The sequence below is a fragment of the Daphnia pulicaria genome, chromosome 6, assembly GCF_021234035.1.
Source record: "Daphnia pulicaria isolate SC F1-1A chromosome 6, SC_F0-13Bv2, whole genome shotgun sequence".
Taxonomy (NCBI): Eukaryota; Metazoa; Arthropoda; class Branchiopoda; order Diplostraca; family Daphniidae; genus Daphnia; species Daphnia pulicaria.
The window spans coordinates 3,192,471-3,212,206 of NC_060918.1; the positions used below are offsets into that span (position 1 = coordinate 3,192,471).

At 35.6% G+C, this 19,736-nt stretch overlaps 2 protein-coding genes across 4 annotated transcripts; both read left to right on the forward strand.

Annotated features, from left to right (window-relative positions):
• The first annotated feature begins 624 nt into the window (after positions 1-624).
• On the forward strand, positions 625-17,253 carry LOC124344584 (collagen alpha-1(XXIV) chain-like). The gene is made up of 13 exons (XM_046798180.1): positions 625-3,225; positions 4,661-4,801; positions 4,888-4,968; positions 12,233-12,400; positions 13,123-13,254; positions 13,404-13,604; positions 14,695-14,871; positions 15,113-15,217; positions 15,610-15,732; positions 16,549-16,689; positions 16,746-16,868; positions 16,926-17,066; positions 17,123-17,253. The coding sequence occupies exons 1-13, from the start codon at positions 3,027-3,029 to the stop codon at positions 17,251-17,253; spliced, it is 1,863 nt and encodes a 620-aa protein (XP_046654136.1). The 5' UTR covers positions 625-3,026.
• Positions 17,254-17,269: 16 nt separating this feature from the next.
• LOC124344423 (collagen alpha-1(XXI) chain-like) lies at positions 17,270-19,686 on the forward strand. 3 transcript variants are annotated; one of them, XM_046797960.1, is made up of 8 exons: positions 17,270-17,443; positions 17,500-17,622; positions 17,681-17,821; positions 18,257-18,379; positions 18,437-18,577; positions 19,011-19,133; positions 19,192-19,332; positions 19,391-19,686. In XM_046797960.1, exons 1-8 carry the CDS (start codon positions 17,278-17,280, stop codon positions 19,519-19,521), a joined length of 1,089 nt encoding a protein of 362 aa, XP_046653916.1. In that variant the 5' UTR covers positions 17,270-17,277; the 3' UTR covers positions 19,522-19,686. The 3 variants fall into 3 exon arrangements, with proteins under 3 accessions (XP_046653916.1, XP_046653917.1, XP_046653918.1); XM_046797961.1 differs by having other exon boundaries at positions 19,400-19,686; XM_046797962.1 differs by lacking the exons at positions 17,270-17,443; positions 17,500-17,622; positions 17,681-17,821 and adding exons at positions 17,895-18,002; positions 18,060-18,200.
• Positions 19,687-19,736: the final 50 nt, after the last annotated feature.

Here is a 19,736-nt window from a genome sequence, read left to right on the forward strand (position 1 = left end):
CTTATATGGCTCTTCGGGATCTGTTTTCTTTTGCCGTTTTATCTGGGCATTTTTTTAGCGCGAGAACGGGGAGAAGAGGGAGAATGGGACGAAAGGGGAGAAGAGGAAACGTGGGTCCCCTTTTTTTTCGTACGCCCTCCTCCCTCCCATTCGTCCCATTCTGGTTAAAAAAGGCCGAAAAGGTATGGGGCCGAAATGGTAGGGTCCTGTATTTATAAAAGAATTTATCTATTTGTTCAAAAATTAGCTAAGATATTAATGTATCAGACTGTAACATTCATTTGCCAATATCTTTTATCATTCTTAAGTTATTCAGCTTTTAACAAGCCGTCCGCCACTCAAAGAGACCGTCTAAAAATAATCTTAAAAATAATCCCATCATTTTAAAATAATTAGATAATTTTTAGGTGCAGCAGTTGACGAGAAAACTGCTGCACCAAAACCGAAAAAAGTCTAAATTTTGGCTACCCCCTCTCAGTTTTCTTTGCAATATCTCCGAATTACGAAAGCTAGGCGATTGCGGTTTTTACCAATCGACTTAGCGAAAAATTTTGCACAAAACACATATATTTATTAATTTCTATTACCCCAGTGATGATTTCTGCAAAATCGAACCCCCCCCCCCCCCCCCCCCCCCCCAAACGGTCTCTTTGAGTGGCGGACGGCTTGTTAACTATTGCCGATTCCGCAATAGTTCACCCAGCCGCCACCGCATGCACAACCAAACGCAATTTGTCGGCAGATTCCCGGCCTTTCCAGTCTTTTGTTCACTGTAATCTTTAGAGGTATCGAAGGCTGTTGTAATTTTCGCATATGATCCTGTGTCGATAAATAAAGATATAGTGGTGATCATATTTTCGTTTGGAAGCTGGCATCAGCGTGGCCTTAGACCAAAAATATTATCGCTTTACCTCTTTCTTATAAAATTGGAATCATGCCAATCGCTGGGGAGCGAAAATTGATTTTACTAAAACCAGAAAGAAGACCCATTTACATTTTTCCCAGCGACATGAGCAAAGCAGCAATATATAGTCGTTTTTGGTAACCCAACCTATTCTGCAAAATGTTTTATTAAATTCAAGCAAAACAATTTAAAAGACCATCTGCTGACCTTGCTTTTTTGTTCTTTAACTCTAGACATTCCACCCAAATTAACATTTTCTTTCCCCAAAGACCTTGTCAGTACACACCAACCGATTAAGATCTCGGTTGGCGTGTATTCTTACGGCGAAAAGTGAAAAAATTGCAACTCGAATAACTTCTTAACGGTTAGAGATAGATTTTGTTCTTTTTTCCCGATCAGGAGAAAAGCCGATCTACAAATCATACACACTTGACATGTTCGTAATAGTTACCTCCACGTCTCTACACCCTAGCTCGTTTACCAATTCAGTACACCTACTTTTTCCTCCATAAGCGCAGTGTTAAAACCGAATATTTCTAAAATCGAAAAAAAAAATACTAAGGAAATAGCTACAAAGATTATTTTGCACGAAAAGATGCAAGTTCGTATACCTGCCACACAGGGTAAGCCGGCAAGCTGCACTCGCGTTCGCGCTCATGCGGAATTTTGGTAACCTCCCAGGTTCTTTAATTATTCTTCTCTAGTGGCGTTTGGCTACCTGCCCTAGTAGACCTTGCTTGGACACCTGTAAAAAGTTGACTTGGTGAACCTTGTGCATAACAATGCGGCACGAAGTTGCTGCTGATGAGAATACACCGAAAAAAAAAGGTTGCGGCATTACTTATATGGTAAACATATCTTGCTAACGATCCATGCAAGTAACGTATATGCAGTTATTGTAATTTTTAAAGCGAAAAGTCATACATGGAAATCCAACTGGTTCCAACTTATTATTCCTAATACGCTATCATTGTACAGGTTCTTTTTTAAGTGTAAGCGTCGTTCATTGTAGCCGGTTATGCAAATATGTTAGTAGGACCAAGTTCGTGGGATTTTTAAAATTAACTTAATATATTATATTGTATATTGAGGAAAATCTCAAACGACCTATTAAATCAAACGATAATTTAAATAAATAAATTTCCCTTTCACACAAATTAAAGATGAACATGTAAAGAGAGTAGTATTTTAGATATTTGAAGTAATTAAGTTGTTTTCACGTGTTTTTACTAACATGGCAGATGATTGTGTACATTCAGTCTGGGTTCAATTTACAGTTTTTTTATCTCCCACTTTACGTTTTGAACTACGTGAAGATTCTCATCAAATTCTGCACAAAAGTACCGGTTCCTGATTTACCAAGACAAAGACCATATATGTATATAAAGAAAAAATCCTTAATAAAAAAAACTCGTACATATAAATTCTTACGACCTTTATGAACAAGTGAAATTGTTCATAAAATACTTTTAGTCGAAATGCATGCAGCCTGTGCTCATCAAATTAAGGAAATTCAATATTTTATTTTGTCGTCTTTTTGTGGTCGGGAAGGAAGGAAATCTAATTAATCTTACGACATATTAAACAGACAGTTTGAGACGTCAAATAACGCGGAAAAATATTTCCAGTTTTCAGTGAAATTTCATAAACACATACGATTGACGCAGATCTACATGAAAAAAAAAACAAGCTGCTGATTAGTGGTTGCTAATTGACCAAAACAAAGTAGGCAAAATAATAAAAAAAAGTTTGAACCAATATTATGCCGCTAATTCATTCAATAAGAGCAATAACATAGAAATAAGAACTTAAAAAGAAATTAGAAGTAGGCATTAATATTTAATTTATTTAAAAATGTCCTAACAAATTTAAAGAAGAAATTTTTTTCACTATTCTATGCGAAATTTACAATATTAAATTATCTCAAGAAAATATTTATGAGGATGAGGACATCAGAAACATCTAAATTTTCGGACAAAAAACCAGTTTTTGTCCCCCCTCTTCCCCCTTTTGAGGAGGAGTGCCCTTTTTACTTGAATGCACAATTTTGCTGCAAATACACTAAGAAACAAACAAAGTCTATAAAGATGCGACACTTACAAATAAGAACCCCATATGGAGAATGTATTTACTGCTGTGGAGTTCTTTCATTGTATTTTTGTTTACCTGTATCAGTGCTGTAGAAAACCGTGAATATGAACCATTTTATCCCAGCAAGTTACAACTACAAATACCAACTTCCGATTACTACACTTTATTTCGCATCTTAACTGCATCTAATCCTCAATTAGGAGACATCCTACAAATGAATTCTCATAAAGGTAGGATTTTCTTATGGGTAAAAATTTATAATTTGTGGGTGATTTTTTTTATTTTCAATAGACAGCTTATTTGAGCTTTAATTCATGTATATCCTGCAGAGATATTTGTGTACAATAAAGTAGGTTAGTCAACTTTTATGTTTCCTTTTGGTTTCGCAGAGCAACTATAGCACTAGTGTGTTGTAAGTGATAACTTACTGTAACCTACAACATTAATCTGAGTTGGAAAATTTCGAAACTTTGACGTTCCAGTACATTTCCAGAAGCAAGTGACGCACAGACAACACTCAATCCGTGCTTTATCCTACCAAATAATTCAATATACGAACCATTAAATGTATGTGAATACCTGTTAATGGAAAGTTTACTGCCTTGATAGGGACCCCTCCCAACGGAACATGGCGGGTAATTCATTAGAGAAAATGAGAGATTATAGAAAGAAACAGGTCAATTAAGTTCTGGGATATTTTCCGTCACAAACAGATAAAACAGGTTACAGTTTTATTCCTCGCCAATATACGTCTAAAGGTGATTGCTGCTGGATGGCACTATAAAGGGGAGAGTGGGGTTATTTGGACCGGTTTTGGTTTTTCTCGTGTAGGGCTTTTCCTAATCATCCGATTTGTAAAATAAATGTTTTATTGTATTTGTCTCACTTTTTTTCTCCAGTATTTTTATTTTATTTTAGTCGTTAGTTTACCCGCTACCGATTTTTAAAGTTGCGGAAAAAAGTGGGCGTGGACAAATTAGGGGTTTATAAGGGACAGGGGGTGTACTATACGAAACACTCTAAATTTAGCACTAAAATATTGTTATAAATTAATTTAAAAAATATCATGTGATAATATCTGCCACCTAGTATTTGTTTTTCGCTAAATTTAGAAAATAAATTGTTTAAAAATTATTATTATTTCAGCGTTGCCACTGAGCTAAGCTCAACCCATTAAAAGCTCCCTTTTAGTTCCAATCAACCACACATATTCGTCCCAAATATCCCACCAAAAAGGCTTTTGTGAAAATTTGAATTGTAAAACACATTTTAAAGTAAAATTTTATTTTTTAATTTTATTTCTTTGTGATTAAAGATAAAAGGTATATCTACACTTTTGGTATTACACTATTCTTTTAAAATTTCGAAATTTTGAGTAAATTCCAAAAATCGTGTATTTTTTTTAAAGAATTTTAGGGGGCCTTTTTTTTGTTAAAAAACTAAAAATCTTAATGTACAACAAATTTTTTAGAGAAAAAAGTAAATACCTATGAACAAAATCATGTATTAATTATAGAATTTTCTAATTAAATTAAATATTTTTTAACTTGCTGTTTCACATAGTACAGCGGACTATATAACCCCCCTCTCCTTTACACTACAGTCTGATAAAACTATAGTAATGAGACCAAATGATTAAATGATGCATTATTGATTGATTTTTAGGTTTTTATACATCTACTGTGCCAATTGCGGTGTATCCAACTAACTATCGGCCAATTAACGAATATTTTCTACACAACCAACAGGATTCTGAATTTCTAAAAAAAGTTCTGACAGAGAAAATCTCTAACCTATATTCTTCTGGTGTGGTTTTGCTAAGAATGATGATTTCAAATAAAACAGAAGAAAAACAAAACAAAGCCTTGCTTTATATATTATTTGCATTTTAGGGAAGCCTTCCGTTCCTCCTGTTCCAATTGCCATTTACCTGATCAATCACCCATCACTTACACCAGACTTCATTTTTCAAGGTATGTGATTTTAAAGAATTTTTTCAAGTTGTAAAGAAAATTAATTTTTTTTGCTGCGTTGTATCAAAAGGAGAAAGTCAGAGATTGCGGTGATTTTTCAACTTTCATTTCCGTGTATGACAAAAAATGCTCTAAAAACTTCCTCCATTCCTTCCCCAAAATGATTGCATAAAGCAGCTGTTGGAGTTCAGTACGATTGAAAGCGGAGTATTATCCTTTGTGAAAAAATCGACTATAGAGCTTTTTTAACTTGCAACAGTTCCACAGAGCAAAAAGTCACGCAACTTTTTGGTTAATGCGCAACGTGGCGGGGGTTGGCGGTACTTCCTTCAAGTTTTAACAGCGGCAGTGGCAGGTGTTGTAAAGAATATCGGAATAATTAAAATCGCTGCCAACAAGTTACTTGCTACATATCAGACTATGACGGCAAACGTCCAAAACTGGTTGCCCATGGATGACTTTGTATTTTGGAGCTTATTCCATTTTAGAAGATAAAAAACTAGTTGCCGAAAAGGAATTTACCTTGTCTTAATTAGCACGGACGGGACAAGAAACAAAATTATAAACTTTCTGAAGGTTTATATTCTTCTCTTCCTTTATCTACGAAAGAAAAAGAGAAAAAGGCGTAAAATACTGGGGGTACTGGTGGTAGGCACCGTAGTATTCCTTCCGTCAAATTAAACTTAAAACATAGAGAGCCATTTGCCTGTTCAAGAAACTTTCACAGATGACTGTATACTATTTAATGTATAGGGAAGAGTCGGCATAGTTGAAGACTTTTTAGTTTTTTAGCCCTTACTTCTTTATTCCTCAATATTTTTTCGCTAGGCTTAAAAAAAGAGAAAATAAATTAGCTATCAAAAGTGTATTTTTCTTTTATGGCAAATTTCTTTGTTTAAAACCAAAAGCGCTTTGAAAATGAAGGAGGGTGTGTCGAATCGCGGGGCGAATGGCTCATGTAAGCGGGGTAAAATTATATGGGCCAATATTATTCTTATGGGCTAAAAGAACATGCGATTGCGTATCAACTAAATTTTCTGAAACTTTTCCCCTCCTATTTCCTACTTTTCCCTCTAATCCAGCAAGACAATCAACCACGAGAAAAGATGCATTTGTTATTATTGCGTTTTCAAGCAATAATTTGGTCATTAAAAATAAAAAAATAAATTTGTTTCTGAAAATGGAAAGAACTTCCTTTTTGAAACTTATTTTTACTAAATTTTAAGTCAGGGAATTCCACAAAAGAAAAAAGAAAACGAAATGGACGACAAGATTTAAGGGTAAAAATTAACTATTGTATTTTTTGTTCCCATCCTACTTGGACTATATTAGTAATTTTTTTATAGATGCGCCATCATATTAAAAGATGCGAATATCAATTCCTCAAACGTTTTTAACCATCAAATGTGGTCTGAGAATTTGACGTTGTGAATCTAGTACTAATTAGTAAAAAATTTGGCCTAAAGTAGATTTACTTAATAAAATTAACGGAAAGTAAGGTTGTGCCATATAAGCCAAATAGAACGCAGAAATTCAGGTAGCAATCATGATATCATAAAGATGTTCGAGATTGTTCATTTTGATATTCCTTTTATGACATTAAAAGTCTGGTTTGGGACATAATTTTGAAAGTCCCATTTGTCATTCTTTTATATAGCCTCGCTTGAAATTTTCTTGAGCAGGTAAACTGCTTTATAGAGCATTTTAAGGTCTGCTAGTCACGTGTTATGGCAGACCAATAAAAAAAGACATTAAAAGTCTGGTTTGGGACATAATTTTGAAAGTCCCATTTGTCATTCTTTTATATAGCCTCGCTTGAAATTTTCTTGAGCAGGCAAACTGCTTTATAGAGCATTTTAAGGTCTGCTAGTCACGTGTTATGGCAGACCAATAAAAAAAGTCAGTCAACAATAACATACCAATCAAATTCGGAAACAAGACAAACTTGCAGCAACAGTCCCGACATCCCCCACTACGGTACGCACTAGTTGACAAGTCGCACGAATTTTTGCTCTGTGCATACCTTTAGACTTTAAAAAGCTCTATATGCTTTAATTTTAAATTGACAGAAGGTATAGCTTAGAAAGCTCTCTGTACCTCTAGTTGGCGTTCATTCTGGTGGGAAAGTTGAAACAGAGAATGAAAGAGAAGACAATAATGGAAAAGCACAGAATAAATCTAAAAAAAAGAAGAGAAAGGTCTGCTTTTTAGGGTAAAACAGCGAATCCGGACACGGCCCGAGAAAATGCGAATTCCGGACAAAAAAAAAACGATTTTTAAAGTATTCTAAATGCGATTAAACGATAATATTATTGCCACATCTGATAAATGAGCTTTAAACTTAAAAGAAAGATACATAATTGAGCCAAAGGGCACCAAACAATATTGAAGATTAATTGAAATATCTCTAATTGAAAATTGAAATTTTCGCTTACGGTCTAAACGGTAATTCTGAGTATTCCTTGCTAGCTGACAGCTTAACGCCGTAAGGAATATCAAATATATAAACTAGAACAATCGAATAAATAATTATATGAAAAGATAGAGCTTGAAAAGCTCTACATTATTATATAAACATTTGTCAAGATTGTGTAGAATTTAACGAAAGTACAGCATAAAAAGAAAATGTTTACATTTTGCGAATGTTCGGACAGCTGATGCGAATGCCGGACATGAACTTTTCTTAAAATTAAATTTTCATTATTTTATTATATTTGCACATCAATCGACGTAGAATTTTGAGAAAAATCGATTGATGTGAAATTCGCATACTTTTAGTTGCGTAATTTTAACATTATATGCGAAAAAAGATTAAAGTGGCCGAGGATCAAACCTGACCAGATCCAAGAATATTGTCCCTGCTTTCTTTTTTTGAATTCTATTTTTTATTCGTATGGTTTTAAAGAACGTAGGGTTTTTGTGATGATCTTCAAAATTTTATGATTTTATGTTAATAATTCACTTACATAATTGCTTCTATATCTCAAAAAGCTGTACCTTACGTCCGAAGTTTTTTTTTGTAAAATACTTAGATTTTTTTTGTTATATTGCGGTTATACTGTTTTAATAAAGTAGCCTTAATATATCCCTATATAGTGGGTATTAATCAAGAAAATTGTAAAAATAGTTAAATATTCCCCCCCAAAATCTAAATGTGCCGTTCTAATCCTGCTCCCATGAGGGACCGTGATGCAAAATCCGGACACTCATCACAAGCTATCCTACTCATTATTTTCTGAGAATTTTATTCATCCGATTGCTTGTATGGCTCTGGGGATGAAGTCCAGCGTGATGATATTTAGGGTGAGGGTTCAAATCCCGAAAACGATGGGATTTACATATAATTTTCATATCAGTATTATACAACGTAGAATATAGCAGGTTAATTCATAATAAACATGAGGTTTCTTTTCTTAAATTTATTTTGACTTATAATTGAATTTATTAGACGATACATATCGAAAAAAAAAATGTATTAGATATGAAGGGTTTTGAACTCAAGTCCCTCGGTAAACCTAGGAACCACCCCAGACGGCCTTACCGCTGAGCTAATTCAAGTTTAACAACTTTATGATGTTAGTTAAGTCTGGTATTTACCAATAAGCTGTTATGTATGCATGCAAAATATAGAACTTCATACCGATACTCACCGATACGAAATGAAGAAACATCTAACGAGTATCTTTGCAAAAATTCCTCCTAAGAATAATGCATCTTAGTTAAATCGAACAACAGTTTCCCAGCATCGTAGTCTAAGACGCTACCACTGAGCCATACCATCGCTTAAATAACAATAATAAAATGGATGTTATGGTAATCTGCAGTTCCGCTGTCCGGAATTCGCATCGTTGGCTCAAATGGGGGAACAACGCCATTAATATAGTTAATAATATGAACGCTTTGTTATATTTTTGTAGCTCAAATTGTAGAGGGCATTATTCTGAATCTGTCTATACCAAGTTTTATTTAAAAAACATTTATTTGAAATGAGTATTAATTCTTCGATATTTCGTTAGATCCGGACATTCGCAACACGCATGTCAGGCTTAACAATAAGATTTCTCGAAAATTCTACCACCGATTTTAGTTTAGTTTTTTATTATAGTATTCTGGGCTTATTTTCTTCAGTAAAAGTTAGCTAGCCTAATGATATATAAAATATTTATAAAAAATCATTTTTCTGTTGCTTGGAAGTTTTGAACTTAAGTCAGAACTTTCAGGCAGACGAAAAATGGTTTTGACAGATCAATGTTTTGATTTTTCAAATAAAAAACCTTAATATATTTCCATTGCACCATACCTGATGCCTTAAGCAATTCGATTCAGAATTAAAAACTGTATCGAATAAAAAAATTAGTTTTTGAAAATATTTCTGTCCGGAATTCGAATTTTTGTCCGGGGCATTCGCATTTTGTCCGAACATTCGCATTTCGGATTTACACACAAACGCCATAAGAAAGCTTATTAAGAAAAACGATGTCCGGATTCGCTGTTTTACCCTAGTATTTTATCTTCCGTCAATTTTAACATGCGATCCGCCACTCAAAGAAAACCGTTTTGGGAGTTTTAATTTGCAGAAATAGTCGCTTGGGGTTCTAAAATTAAAAAAATATATGGTTTTTGTGCAACATTTTTCGCTAAGTTGATTGGTAAAAACCGCAATCGCCTAGATTTCGTAGTTTGGGAGATATCACAAAAAACTGAGGGGGTGGGTAGCCGACATTTTGACTTAATTATCGATTTTTGTGCAGCAGTTTTCTCGTCAACTGCTGCACCTAAAAATAATCTAATTGTTTTAAAATGATAAGACAGGCCATCTTTTCAAACTTTTTTCAGGGTTTTTCAATTCTCGGATTAGAAGCCGAGATATTAACGATAAAAATTTTGAAAAAAATCAGAAAATTTCTTCGTTTTTTGGCCATTCCAGTCTTCATCTTATAAGCCAACTCCCTCACAACGTCAGCCTAATCCAGCAATAAGGGATTGGTCACCAACAGATTCTAAAGGCAAAGAGGGGGGATAATGTTATCGCCAGCGCTAGGTGGCTTATAGGATGAAGGCCGACATGACCTTCAGATCACCAGATCACTCTCCCCTTCTTAGATATTATTAATATATTTGATGAGAAAATATTAGCAAATCTGATGTAATCTGTGTAAGTTGGTACCTACTGTTTTTCGTCCTCATGCGACCGAGGGATTGCATTTTAAAAATTACCTGTTATGGTCTTTACTCATGCGAATAAAAAAAATTACTGAAATATTCTTAATAGTATGGGAACAACAAATAAAATAACTTTTTGGCCCTTAAATCGTGTCGTCCATTTCGTTTTCTTTTTCTTTTGTGGACTTCCCTAATAACCTAAAGCTTCTAAAAAGAAATTCTTTCCTTTTACAAAAAATAATTTTTGTTTATTTTTTAAAATAATTGGTTTAAAACGTTATATTAACAAAATCACCTTTTCTCGGGGCAAATTGTCTTGCTGGGTTAGAGATAGGAGAGAAAATTTAGTTCATGACGCCATCGTCAGGAGTTCTTTTAGCCCATAAGAGCAATAGGAGCTATTCTACCCCATTTACACGAATTTGCCCCGCGATTCGACGCACCCCAGCCAGCCAGACATAATTGATGTTTTTAATAAATAAAAGTTTAGATAAAATTTTTGATCAAATAAATTGCAATAAAATGTATTATACTTTATATCGAGTTTGTAGCTATAGAGGTTTTTAAAGTTGCAACGGTTACGCAGAGCAAAGAGTCGTGCGACTTCTCGATTACTGCTCACCGTAGTGGGGTTGGCGGTACTTTGCTGCAAGTTTGTTTGGCAGAGCTAATAACTGGAGCTTGACGTTTCTAATTAGTCTGCTACGTCACGTGTTCTGGTATACCAATAAAAAATTTCGAGCTCCAATCAAGAATCTAGAAGAATTTTCCCATTTCTTTTAAATATCAGCCACTAGATGGGTAGCATGATGAAGTAGTATGAAGTAAAAAATATTTAGAAAATGGTGTAAATTTTCTAAGATTTTCAATCGTGAATATCTCTGGTATTAATTGTCATATAAAAATTGGGGCGCGATATCTGTGAAGGGGGGATCTTTGATCCTGTAAAACTAGTTTTATACCGTAAGGTTCGCCCGAAAACTGATGTAACAAAACCGTAAAAACACTTAAATTTCTGGTGACCACCGTTACAAACTGTAATAGCTAGAAAATTGCGGATTTCAACTTCGATTTTCCGCTAAATTCCGAATAAAATAATTTATTTTGTGAGTGGCTGCGATGCCTAGTCATCGTTTCCCCAAAAAGTAAAAACCCCTGAACCCCCAAATGGTGGACTGGTTGTTAGTACAGAATTTTTTAAAAATTATGTGTATAGGGCTCTTTGGGATCTGTTTTCTTTAGCCGTTTTATCTGGCAAGGCAGCATGGCTGGGCGTTTTGGTAGGGCGAGAACGGGGAGAAGAGGGAGAATGGGAGGACGCCCTCCTCCTTCCCATTCCTCCCATTCTCCCTCTTCTCCCCGTTCTTGCCCTACCAAAACGCCCAGCCATGCTGCGTTGCCAGATAAAACGGCTAAAGAAAACAGATCCCAAAGAGCCCTATATGTAATTGACATTTTAAATATCTAAAATTGTGTTTACAAAAAAAATTACAGAAAAATTATAGTCGAGTTTTTAGACATGGACGTATAAATTACATTAGCCTATCTTATTGACATGCAATTGATATGCCAGTGCTACCTGGGTGAGCCATGTTTTAGCAAATTACAAAAAAACACTTAAAATAAAAAAAAAATTTAGATACCAAAAATTTTTGGTTTCGTTTATAGCGTATGCTAAATTTATCAAATTTAGGAACCACCAACCGAACATGGCGAGGTCAGTTTTAATCTGTGAATTACCTCTCAATTTTGAAGAGAGATTACGTATCGAAACTATCATTTTTAAAAATTAATTTGAGAATCAGAATGAAAAACTGATTAGAATTATATTTATTTCTACCTGATCCCTTATTCATGCAAAGACCCTATAACATATGGTGGTTAGCGATGAAATCAGGGAGAGAAGAAAATTAAAGAAAACAAGTTTGATAGAAAATGCTGTTTATGCCAAAAAATGAAAAAAAATTCTGGATGCCATCATACCACATGCATACCAGGGGGTCCCATGAGTTTAAAAACCCGAATATCTCACACTAAAAGACGAGCAATTTAAACATAGAATGGTCAATGCTGTCACTAAGTATTTGTTAATGTATAAAAGGTTCCCCAGGCCCACCTGACAACCCGGGTGAACCAGGCACCCCCAGCATAGATCTTCCAAAATTTATTGAATTACTGCAAAATTGTGGAATAAAAGGAGATAAAGGTGATCCTGGGACAACTGGCTCAACTGGAGGTAAAGGAGAAAAAGGAGATAAGGGAGAAATCGGTAAGCAAAGAGAAAACCGTTACAGAAGAAATCAGACTCAAACTGAATGAGTACTATGAACCACAATAAAGGAAAGGTTATTGCTCAAATATTCTTTAAAAATTGCTGGGTTCATATGAAATTTCATACTTTACTCAAGGACGAAATTTAATGAATTAATTTAAAATCAAGATAAACTGAAATTATGACGTTGTGATGCGCTATGAAAAATTTTGAACTTGGATTTAATATGCGCACTACAACCGTCCCATTTTTACATCCAATATCTTATTTTTGTTTGAGATAAGAACAAAGTTATTTTTTTTCCAGTCTGGATATTCTTTCTAAATTTATTGGTGAACCAGATAGAATATCAAAGATTTGCAACTCGATCACCGGATGTATGATAAGCCAGAATCAGATTCTGATGCCCCTTTTTAAAAATTCTGACTTCGAAATTTCAGTCTCCGTTCAAAGTCATGATGTTATCAGACAGAAGCTGATCAAAAAATCCTGAATCTAGCGTAAATCATTTAAAATTCTGCTCATTCAAGATTAGAAATGCAAATTCTTTCAAGAAGCGAACTCATCGTTAAAAAAGTCAAAAATTTTGTAAACACGAATATTTAATTACGACAGTACACACATCAATACATAATTACTATTTAAAAAAAACAACGACATAGAAACGAAAAGTTATTAGACTTTAGTGCAGACTATTTTTCTTTGGATGTTGTATTAAGGTAAAGTAGGAGATAAAGGGACACCCGGTGATGCCGGAATGAAGGGGGATATTGGACCAAAGGGTGACAAGGGAGAAACCACAGTTGGAATCCCCTGTGTTCTTGGACCTAAGGGGGAAAAGGGAGATATTGGTAAGCATAGAAAACAAAACCATATTTGTTGGTTTTTTGGTAAAATACTGTATTACTTCTCATAAAGAATATGATCAGTAAATTGTATTTAATTCGAAATTCGAATGATTTTTTTATTGTAAATAAATTCTGTTTGTGGGTTATTATAGGTGCAACTGGAGATAAAGGAGCACCTGGAAAAAACGGAATCAAGGGTGATATTGGACAAAAAGGTGACAAGGGAACAATTGGATTTGGAAGTCCTGGTATTATTGGTCCCAAGGGAGAGAAAGGAGATGCCGGCGATAAGGGAAAAATTGGAATCGGAATCCCTGGAGACCTTGGACCTAAGGGAGAGAAAGGAGAAGTAGGTTAGTTTCACATTTTTTTTCTTAAAATTTTCTGAATTAGAAATTATGTACTAATTATACTAATACCAATTGTTTCACCAAGTTTCATTGTTTTTTGGTCTGGGAAGGGAATCCGTTTTTTCCCTCTTTCGATAAAGCTTTCTAGGTGCCTCCCGAAAGAAATATTCTTAATTCTACTAGATGTTAGGTTAGGCGTTATATAGACCTAATCCTTCGGTGATTTAGTAAACTTTCGTCAAATATAAATTTGTTTGATGTTTTCATTTCAATTAATATTTTTATTGGTATTAGTTGACCATGTACATTATATGGTATGGGTAGTTTCACCCTCAAAAATGTTACATCGACACCTATTCGACTTACTTTCGACAGGTGGTGACACTACCTCGACAAATATGCGAGACTATTTCGACAATATATGCGAATGTATAGGTCGAAAAATACGCAAATGCACTTCGACATATGCAAGACGGCTTAGACAATTTAAGTGTCTTGAAATTTTTTTTTGTTTGTTGAGTTTTTTCGTTGCCTAATTAAATAATAAATCGCAATGATAAGTTGTAGACGAAATCTTTCGTTGGTTAGGTTAGGTTAGGACCAAAAAATAAATAACCATTTTCAATTTAAAAATGTCTACATTAAATATGACGCGAAAAATTTCAAAATGAAGAATATTGTTCAGCTAGTAAATTTCTTCATTTCAGAGTTTTTCGCGTCTTCCTAGCTCGACCCGTTCTGTAGTTATCCCCCCTTAAAGTACCCTAATTTGCATATAGCTCTACGGATCGTTCCCAAACTTAAGACTCGAATTGAAAGTTACCCTTCTCTTGATTGGATAAATCTGAAAAAAATCAGTTTATTCCTACACACTATGGCTACGGCCAAAAAAATTTGTCGCGTTCCGACGAAAATTGGATTTTTGGGAACGCCGAGAAAAAAACCTTTTTCCAAAAGGTTCTCTCGCGAGTTTCCAAACTTTGGGTAGGTACTGTATTTTATCAAATAGTTTTATGCTATTTATTTTCTTTTTATCTTAATCACAAAAAGCATTGAAAATTATTTCTCTAAGAAAGTATTGAAATGGTAATAGGTAAAGCAGGGTACAACGGAACACCTGGCAAAGAAGGAATTAAGGGGGATAATGGAACCAAAGGTGACAAGGGAGAACCCGGAGTCAAAGGAAATGCTGTAATTGGACCAAAAGGAGCAAAAGGAAATAGCGGAATCCCTTGCATACTCGGACTTAAGGGGGATAAAGGAGATAGAGGTTTGTAACACAAAGGTTTATAAATTGCCACACTTATCATTACCGAACACTAACACTCTAATTTTATTTCTTTATATTATCTAAAAAAAAAATATTTATAAGTCGCTTAAAAAGAATCCTTGATCACGCCTTTGGAAGATTTCAAAGGAATCCTTTGCTATTTGAGTTAAAAACAGGAATCATGTACCAGTTGTAAAGTAAGAATCATACTTTTAAGCATATTTTTTTTTGCGATACTTAGGGCAAGTTGGTAATGAAGGAATAAAGGGTGATATTGGCAAGAAAGGAGACAAGGGAAATGGAATTCCAGGTGCTGTCGGGCCTCAAGGAGAAAAGGGAATTCGCGGTTTGTAAAAAAAAGTTTTCAATTGAAATATCATGATTGATCCATATTATAATGATTGGAAAAAAAGGAGACAAGGGAGAAATTGGAATGGGAACCCCTGGTGCTGTTGGACCTAAAGGAGAAAAAGGAATTCGCGGTTTGTAAAAAATGTTATCATTTGAAATATCATAATTGATCCATATTATATTTCAGGAACCACTGGTACAAAAGGCGAATCCGGTTCGATTGGAAAGGATGGAATAAAGGGTGATATTGGAACAAAAGGAGTCAAGGGAGAAATTGTAGTTGGAATTCCAGGTGCTGTCGGACCTAAAGGAGACAAGGGAATCAACGGTTGGTATCATAAGTTATTTTTTTTTTTTAATTATTGCTCAATTTTTTATCGGCTACAGGAACCATCGGAGCAACTGGAAAGGATGGAATGAAGGGCGAGATAGGAAAAAAAGGAGACAAGGGAGAAATTGGAATGGGAACCCCTGGTGCTGTTGGAACTAAAGGAGAAAAAGGAATTCGCGGTTTGTAATAAAATTTTTTTCTATTGAAATATCAAGATTGATCCATATTATATTTCAGGAACCACTGGTACAAAAGGCGCATCCGGTTCGATTGGAAAGGATGGAATTAAGGGTGATATTGGAGCAAAAGGAGACAAGGGAGAAATTGGAGTTGGAATTCCAGGTGCTGTTGGACCTAAAGGAGACAAGGGAATCAACGGTTGGTATCATAAGTTATTTTTTTATTTAATAATTGTTCAATTTTTTATCGGCTACAGGAACCATAGGAGCAACAGGAAAGGACGGAATGAAGGGCGAGATTGGAAAAAAAGGAGACAAGGGAGAAATTGGAATGGGAACCCCTGGTGCTGTTGGACCTAAAGGAGAAAAAGGAATTCGCGGTTTGTAAAAAATGTTATCATTTGAAATATCATAATTGATCCATATTATATTTCAGGAACCACTGGTACAAAAGGCGAATCCGGTTCGATTGGAAAGGATGGAATAAAGGGTGATATTGGAACAAAAGGAGTCAAGGGAGAAATTGGAGTTGGAATTCCAGGTGCTGTCGGACCTAAAGGAGACAAGGGAATCAACGGTTGGTATCATAAGTTATTTTTTTTTTTAAATTATTGCTCAATTTTTTATCGGCTACAGGAACCATCGGAGAAACTGGAAAGGACGGAATGAAGGGCGAGATTGGAATAAAAGGAGACAAGGGAGAAATTGGAATGGGAACCCCTGGTGCTGTTGGACCTAAAGGAGAAAAGGGAATTCGCGGTTTGTAAAAAAAATTTATCAATTGAAATATCATGATTGATCCATATTATATTTCAGGAACCACTGGTACAAAAGGCGCATCCGGTTTGATTGGAAAGGATGGAATTAAGGGTGATATTGGACCAAAAGGAGACAAGGGAGAAATTGGAGTTGGAATTCCAGGTGCTGTCGGACCTAAAGGAGACAAGGGAATCAACGGTTGGTATCATAAATTATTTTTTTTAAATTATTGCTCAATTTTTTATCGGCTACAGGAACCATCGGAGCAACTGGAAAGGATGGAATGAAGGGCGAGATTGGAAAAAAAGGAGACAAGGGAGAAATTGGAATGGGAACCCCTGGTGCTGTTGGATCTAAAGGAGAAAAGGGAATTCGTGGTTTGTAAAAAAATTTTATCAATTGAAATATCATGATTGATCCATATTATATTTCAGGAACCACTGGTACAAAAGGCGCATCCGGTTCGATTGGAAAGGATGGAATTAAGGGTGATATTGGACCAAAAGGAGACAAGGGAGAAATTGGAGTTGGAATTCCAGGTGCTGTCGGACCTAAAGGAGACAAGGGAATCAACGGTTGGTATCATAAGTTATTTTTTTTAAATTATTGCTCAATTTTTTATCGGCTACAGGAACCATCGGAGCAACTGGAAAGGATGGAATGAAGGGCGAGATAGGAAAAAAAGGAGACAAGGGAGAAATTGGAATGGGAACCCCTGGTGCTGTTGGATCTAAAGGAGAAAAGGGAATTCGTGGTTTGTAAAAAATTTTTATCAATTGAAATATCATGATTGATCCATATTATATTTCAGGAACCACTGGTACAAAAGGCGCATCCGGTTCGATTGGAAAGGATGGAATTAAGGGTGATATTGGACCAAAAGGAGACAAGGGAGAAATTGGAGTTGGAATTCCAGGTGCTGTTGGACCTAAAGGAGACAAGGGAGTCAACGGTTGGTATCATAAGTTTATTTTTTAAAATAATTACTCAATTTTATATCGGCTACAGGAACCATCGGAGCAACTGGAAAGGATGGAATGAAGGGCGAGATAGGAATAAAAGGAGACAAGGGAGAAATTGGAATGCGAACCCCTGGTGCTGTTGGACCTAAAGGAGAAAAAGGAATTCGCGGTTTGTAATAAAATTTTTTTCTATTGAAATATCAAGATTGATCCATATTATATTTCAGGAACCACTGGTACAAAAGGCGCATCCGGTTCGATTGGAAAGGATGGAATTAAGGGTGATATTGGAGCAAAAGGAGACAAGGGAGAAATTGGAGTTGGAATTCCAGGTGCTGTTGGACCTAAAGGAGACAAGGGAATCAACGGTTGGTATCATAAGTTATTTTTTTATTTAATAATTGCTCAATTTTTTATCGGCTACAGGAACCATATGAGCAACAGGAAAGGACGGAATGAAGGGCGAGATTGGAAAAAAAGGAGACAAGGGAGAAATTGGAATGGGAACCCCTGGTGCTGTTGGACCTAAAGGAGAAAAGGGAATTCGCGGTTTGTAAAAAAATGTTATCAATTGAAATATCATGATTAATCCATATTATATTTTAGGAACCACTGGTACAAAAGGCGCATCCGGTTCGATTGGAAAGGATGGAATTAAGGGTGATATTGGACCAAAAGGAGACAAGGGAGAAATTGGAGTTGGAATTCCAGGTGCTGTCGGACCTAAAGGAGACAAGGGAATCAACGGTTGGTATCATAAGTTATTTTTTTTTAATTATTGCTCAATTTTTTATCGGCTACAGGAACCATCGGAGCAACTGGAAAGGATGGAATGAAGGGCGAGATAGGAAAAAAAGGAGACAAGGGAGAAATTGGAATGGGAACCCCTGGTGCTGTTGGATCTAAAGGAGAAAAGGGAATTCGTGGTTTGTAAAAAAATTTTATCAATTGAAATATCATGATTGATCCATATTATATTTCAGGAACCACTGGTACAAAAGGCGCATCCGGTTCGATTGGAAAGGATGGAATTAAGGGTGATATTGGAGCAAAAGGAGACAAGGGAGAAATTGGAGTTGGAATTCCAGGTGCTGTCGGACCTAAAGGAGACAAGGGAGTCAACGGTTGGTATCATAAGTTTATTTTTAAAAATAATTACTCAATTTTATATCGGCTACAGGAACCATCGGAGCAACTGGAAAGGATGGAATGAAGGGCGAGATTGGAAAAAAAGGAGACAAGGGAGAAATTGGAATGGGAACCCCTGGTGCTGTTGGACCTAAAGGAGAAAAGGGAATTCGTGGTTTGTAAAAAAATTTTATCAATTGAAATATCATGATTGATCCATATTATATTTCAGGAACCACTGGTACAAAAGGCGCATCCGGTTCGATTGGAAAGGATGGAATTAAGGGTGATATTGGACCAAAAGGAGACAAGGGAGAAATTGGAGTTGGAATTCCAGGTGCTGTTGGACCTAAAGGAGACAAGGGAGTCAACGGTTGGTATCATAAGTTTATTTTTTAAAATAATTACTCAATTTTATATCGGCTACAGGAACCATCGGAGCAACTGGAAAGGATGGAATGAAGGGCGAGATAGGAATAAAAGGAGACAAGGGAGAAATTGGAATGGGAACCCCTGGTGCTGTTGGAACTAAAGGAGAAAAAGGAATTCGCGGTTTGTAATAACATTTTTTTCTATTGAAATATCAAGATTGATCCATATTATATTTCAGGAACCACTGGTACAAAAGGCGCATCCGGTTCGATTGGAAAGGATGGAATTAAGGGTGATATTGGAGCAAAAGGAGACAAGGGAGAAATTGGAGTTGGAATTCCAGGTGCTGTTGGACCTAAAGGAGACAAGGGAATCAACGGTTGGTATCATAAGTTATTTTTTTATTTAATAATTGCTCAATTTTTTATCGGCTACAGGAACCATAGGAGCAACAGGAAAGGACGGAATGAAGGGCGAGATTGGAAAAAAAGGAGACAAGGGAGAAATTGGAATGGGAACCCCTGGTGCTGTTGGACCTAAAGGAGAAAAGGGAATTCGTGGTTTGTAAAAAAATTTTATCAATTGAAATATCATGATTGATCCATATTATATTTCAGGAACCACTGGTACAAAAGGCGCATCCGGTTCGATTGGAAAGGATGGAATTAAGGGTGATATTGGACCAAAAGGAGACAAGGGAGAAATTGGAGTTGGAATTCCAGGTGCTGTTGGACCTAAAGGAGACAAGGGAGTCAACGGTTGGTATCATAAGTTTATTTTTTA

Bases quoted from the DNA above. Each gene is read 5' to 3' on its own strand.
- LOC124344423 (XM_046797960.1), top strand. From the start codon at position 17,278: ATGATTGATCCATATTATATTTCAGGAACCACTGGTACAAAAGGCGCA. The intron at 18,578-19,010 runs GTTGGTATCATA...TATCGGCTACAG, and splicing joins AGGAGACAAGGGAGTCAACG to GAACCATCGGAGCAACTGGA. The intron at 19,333-19,390 runs GTTGGTATCATA...TATCGGCTACAG, and splicing joins AGGAGACAAGGGAATCAACG to GAACCATAGGAGCAACAGGA.
- LOC124344584 (XM_046798180.1), top strand. From the start codon at position 3,027: ATGTATTTACTGCTGTGGAGTTCTTTCATTGTATTTTTGTTTACCTGT. The intron at 4,802-4,887 runs GTGTGGTTTTGC...TTTGCATTTTAG, and splicing joins CTCTAACCTATATTCTTCTG to GGAAGCCTTCCGTTCCTCCT. The intron at 13,605-14,694 runs GTTAGTTTCACA...AAATGGTAATAG, and splicing joins GGGAGAGAAAGGAGAAGTAG to GTAAAGCAGGGTACAACGGA.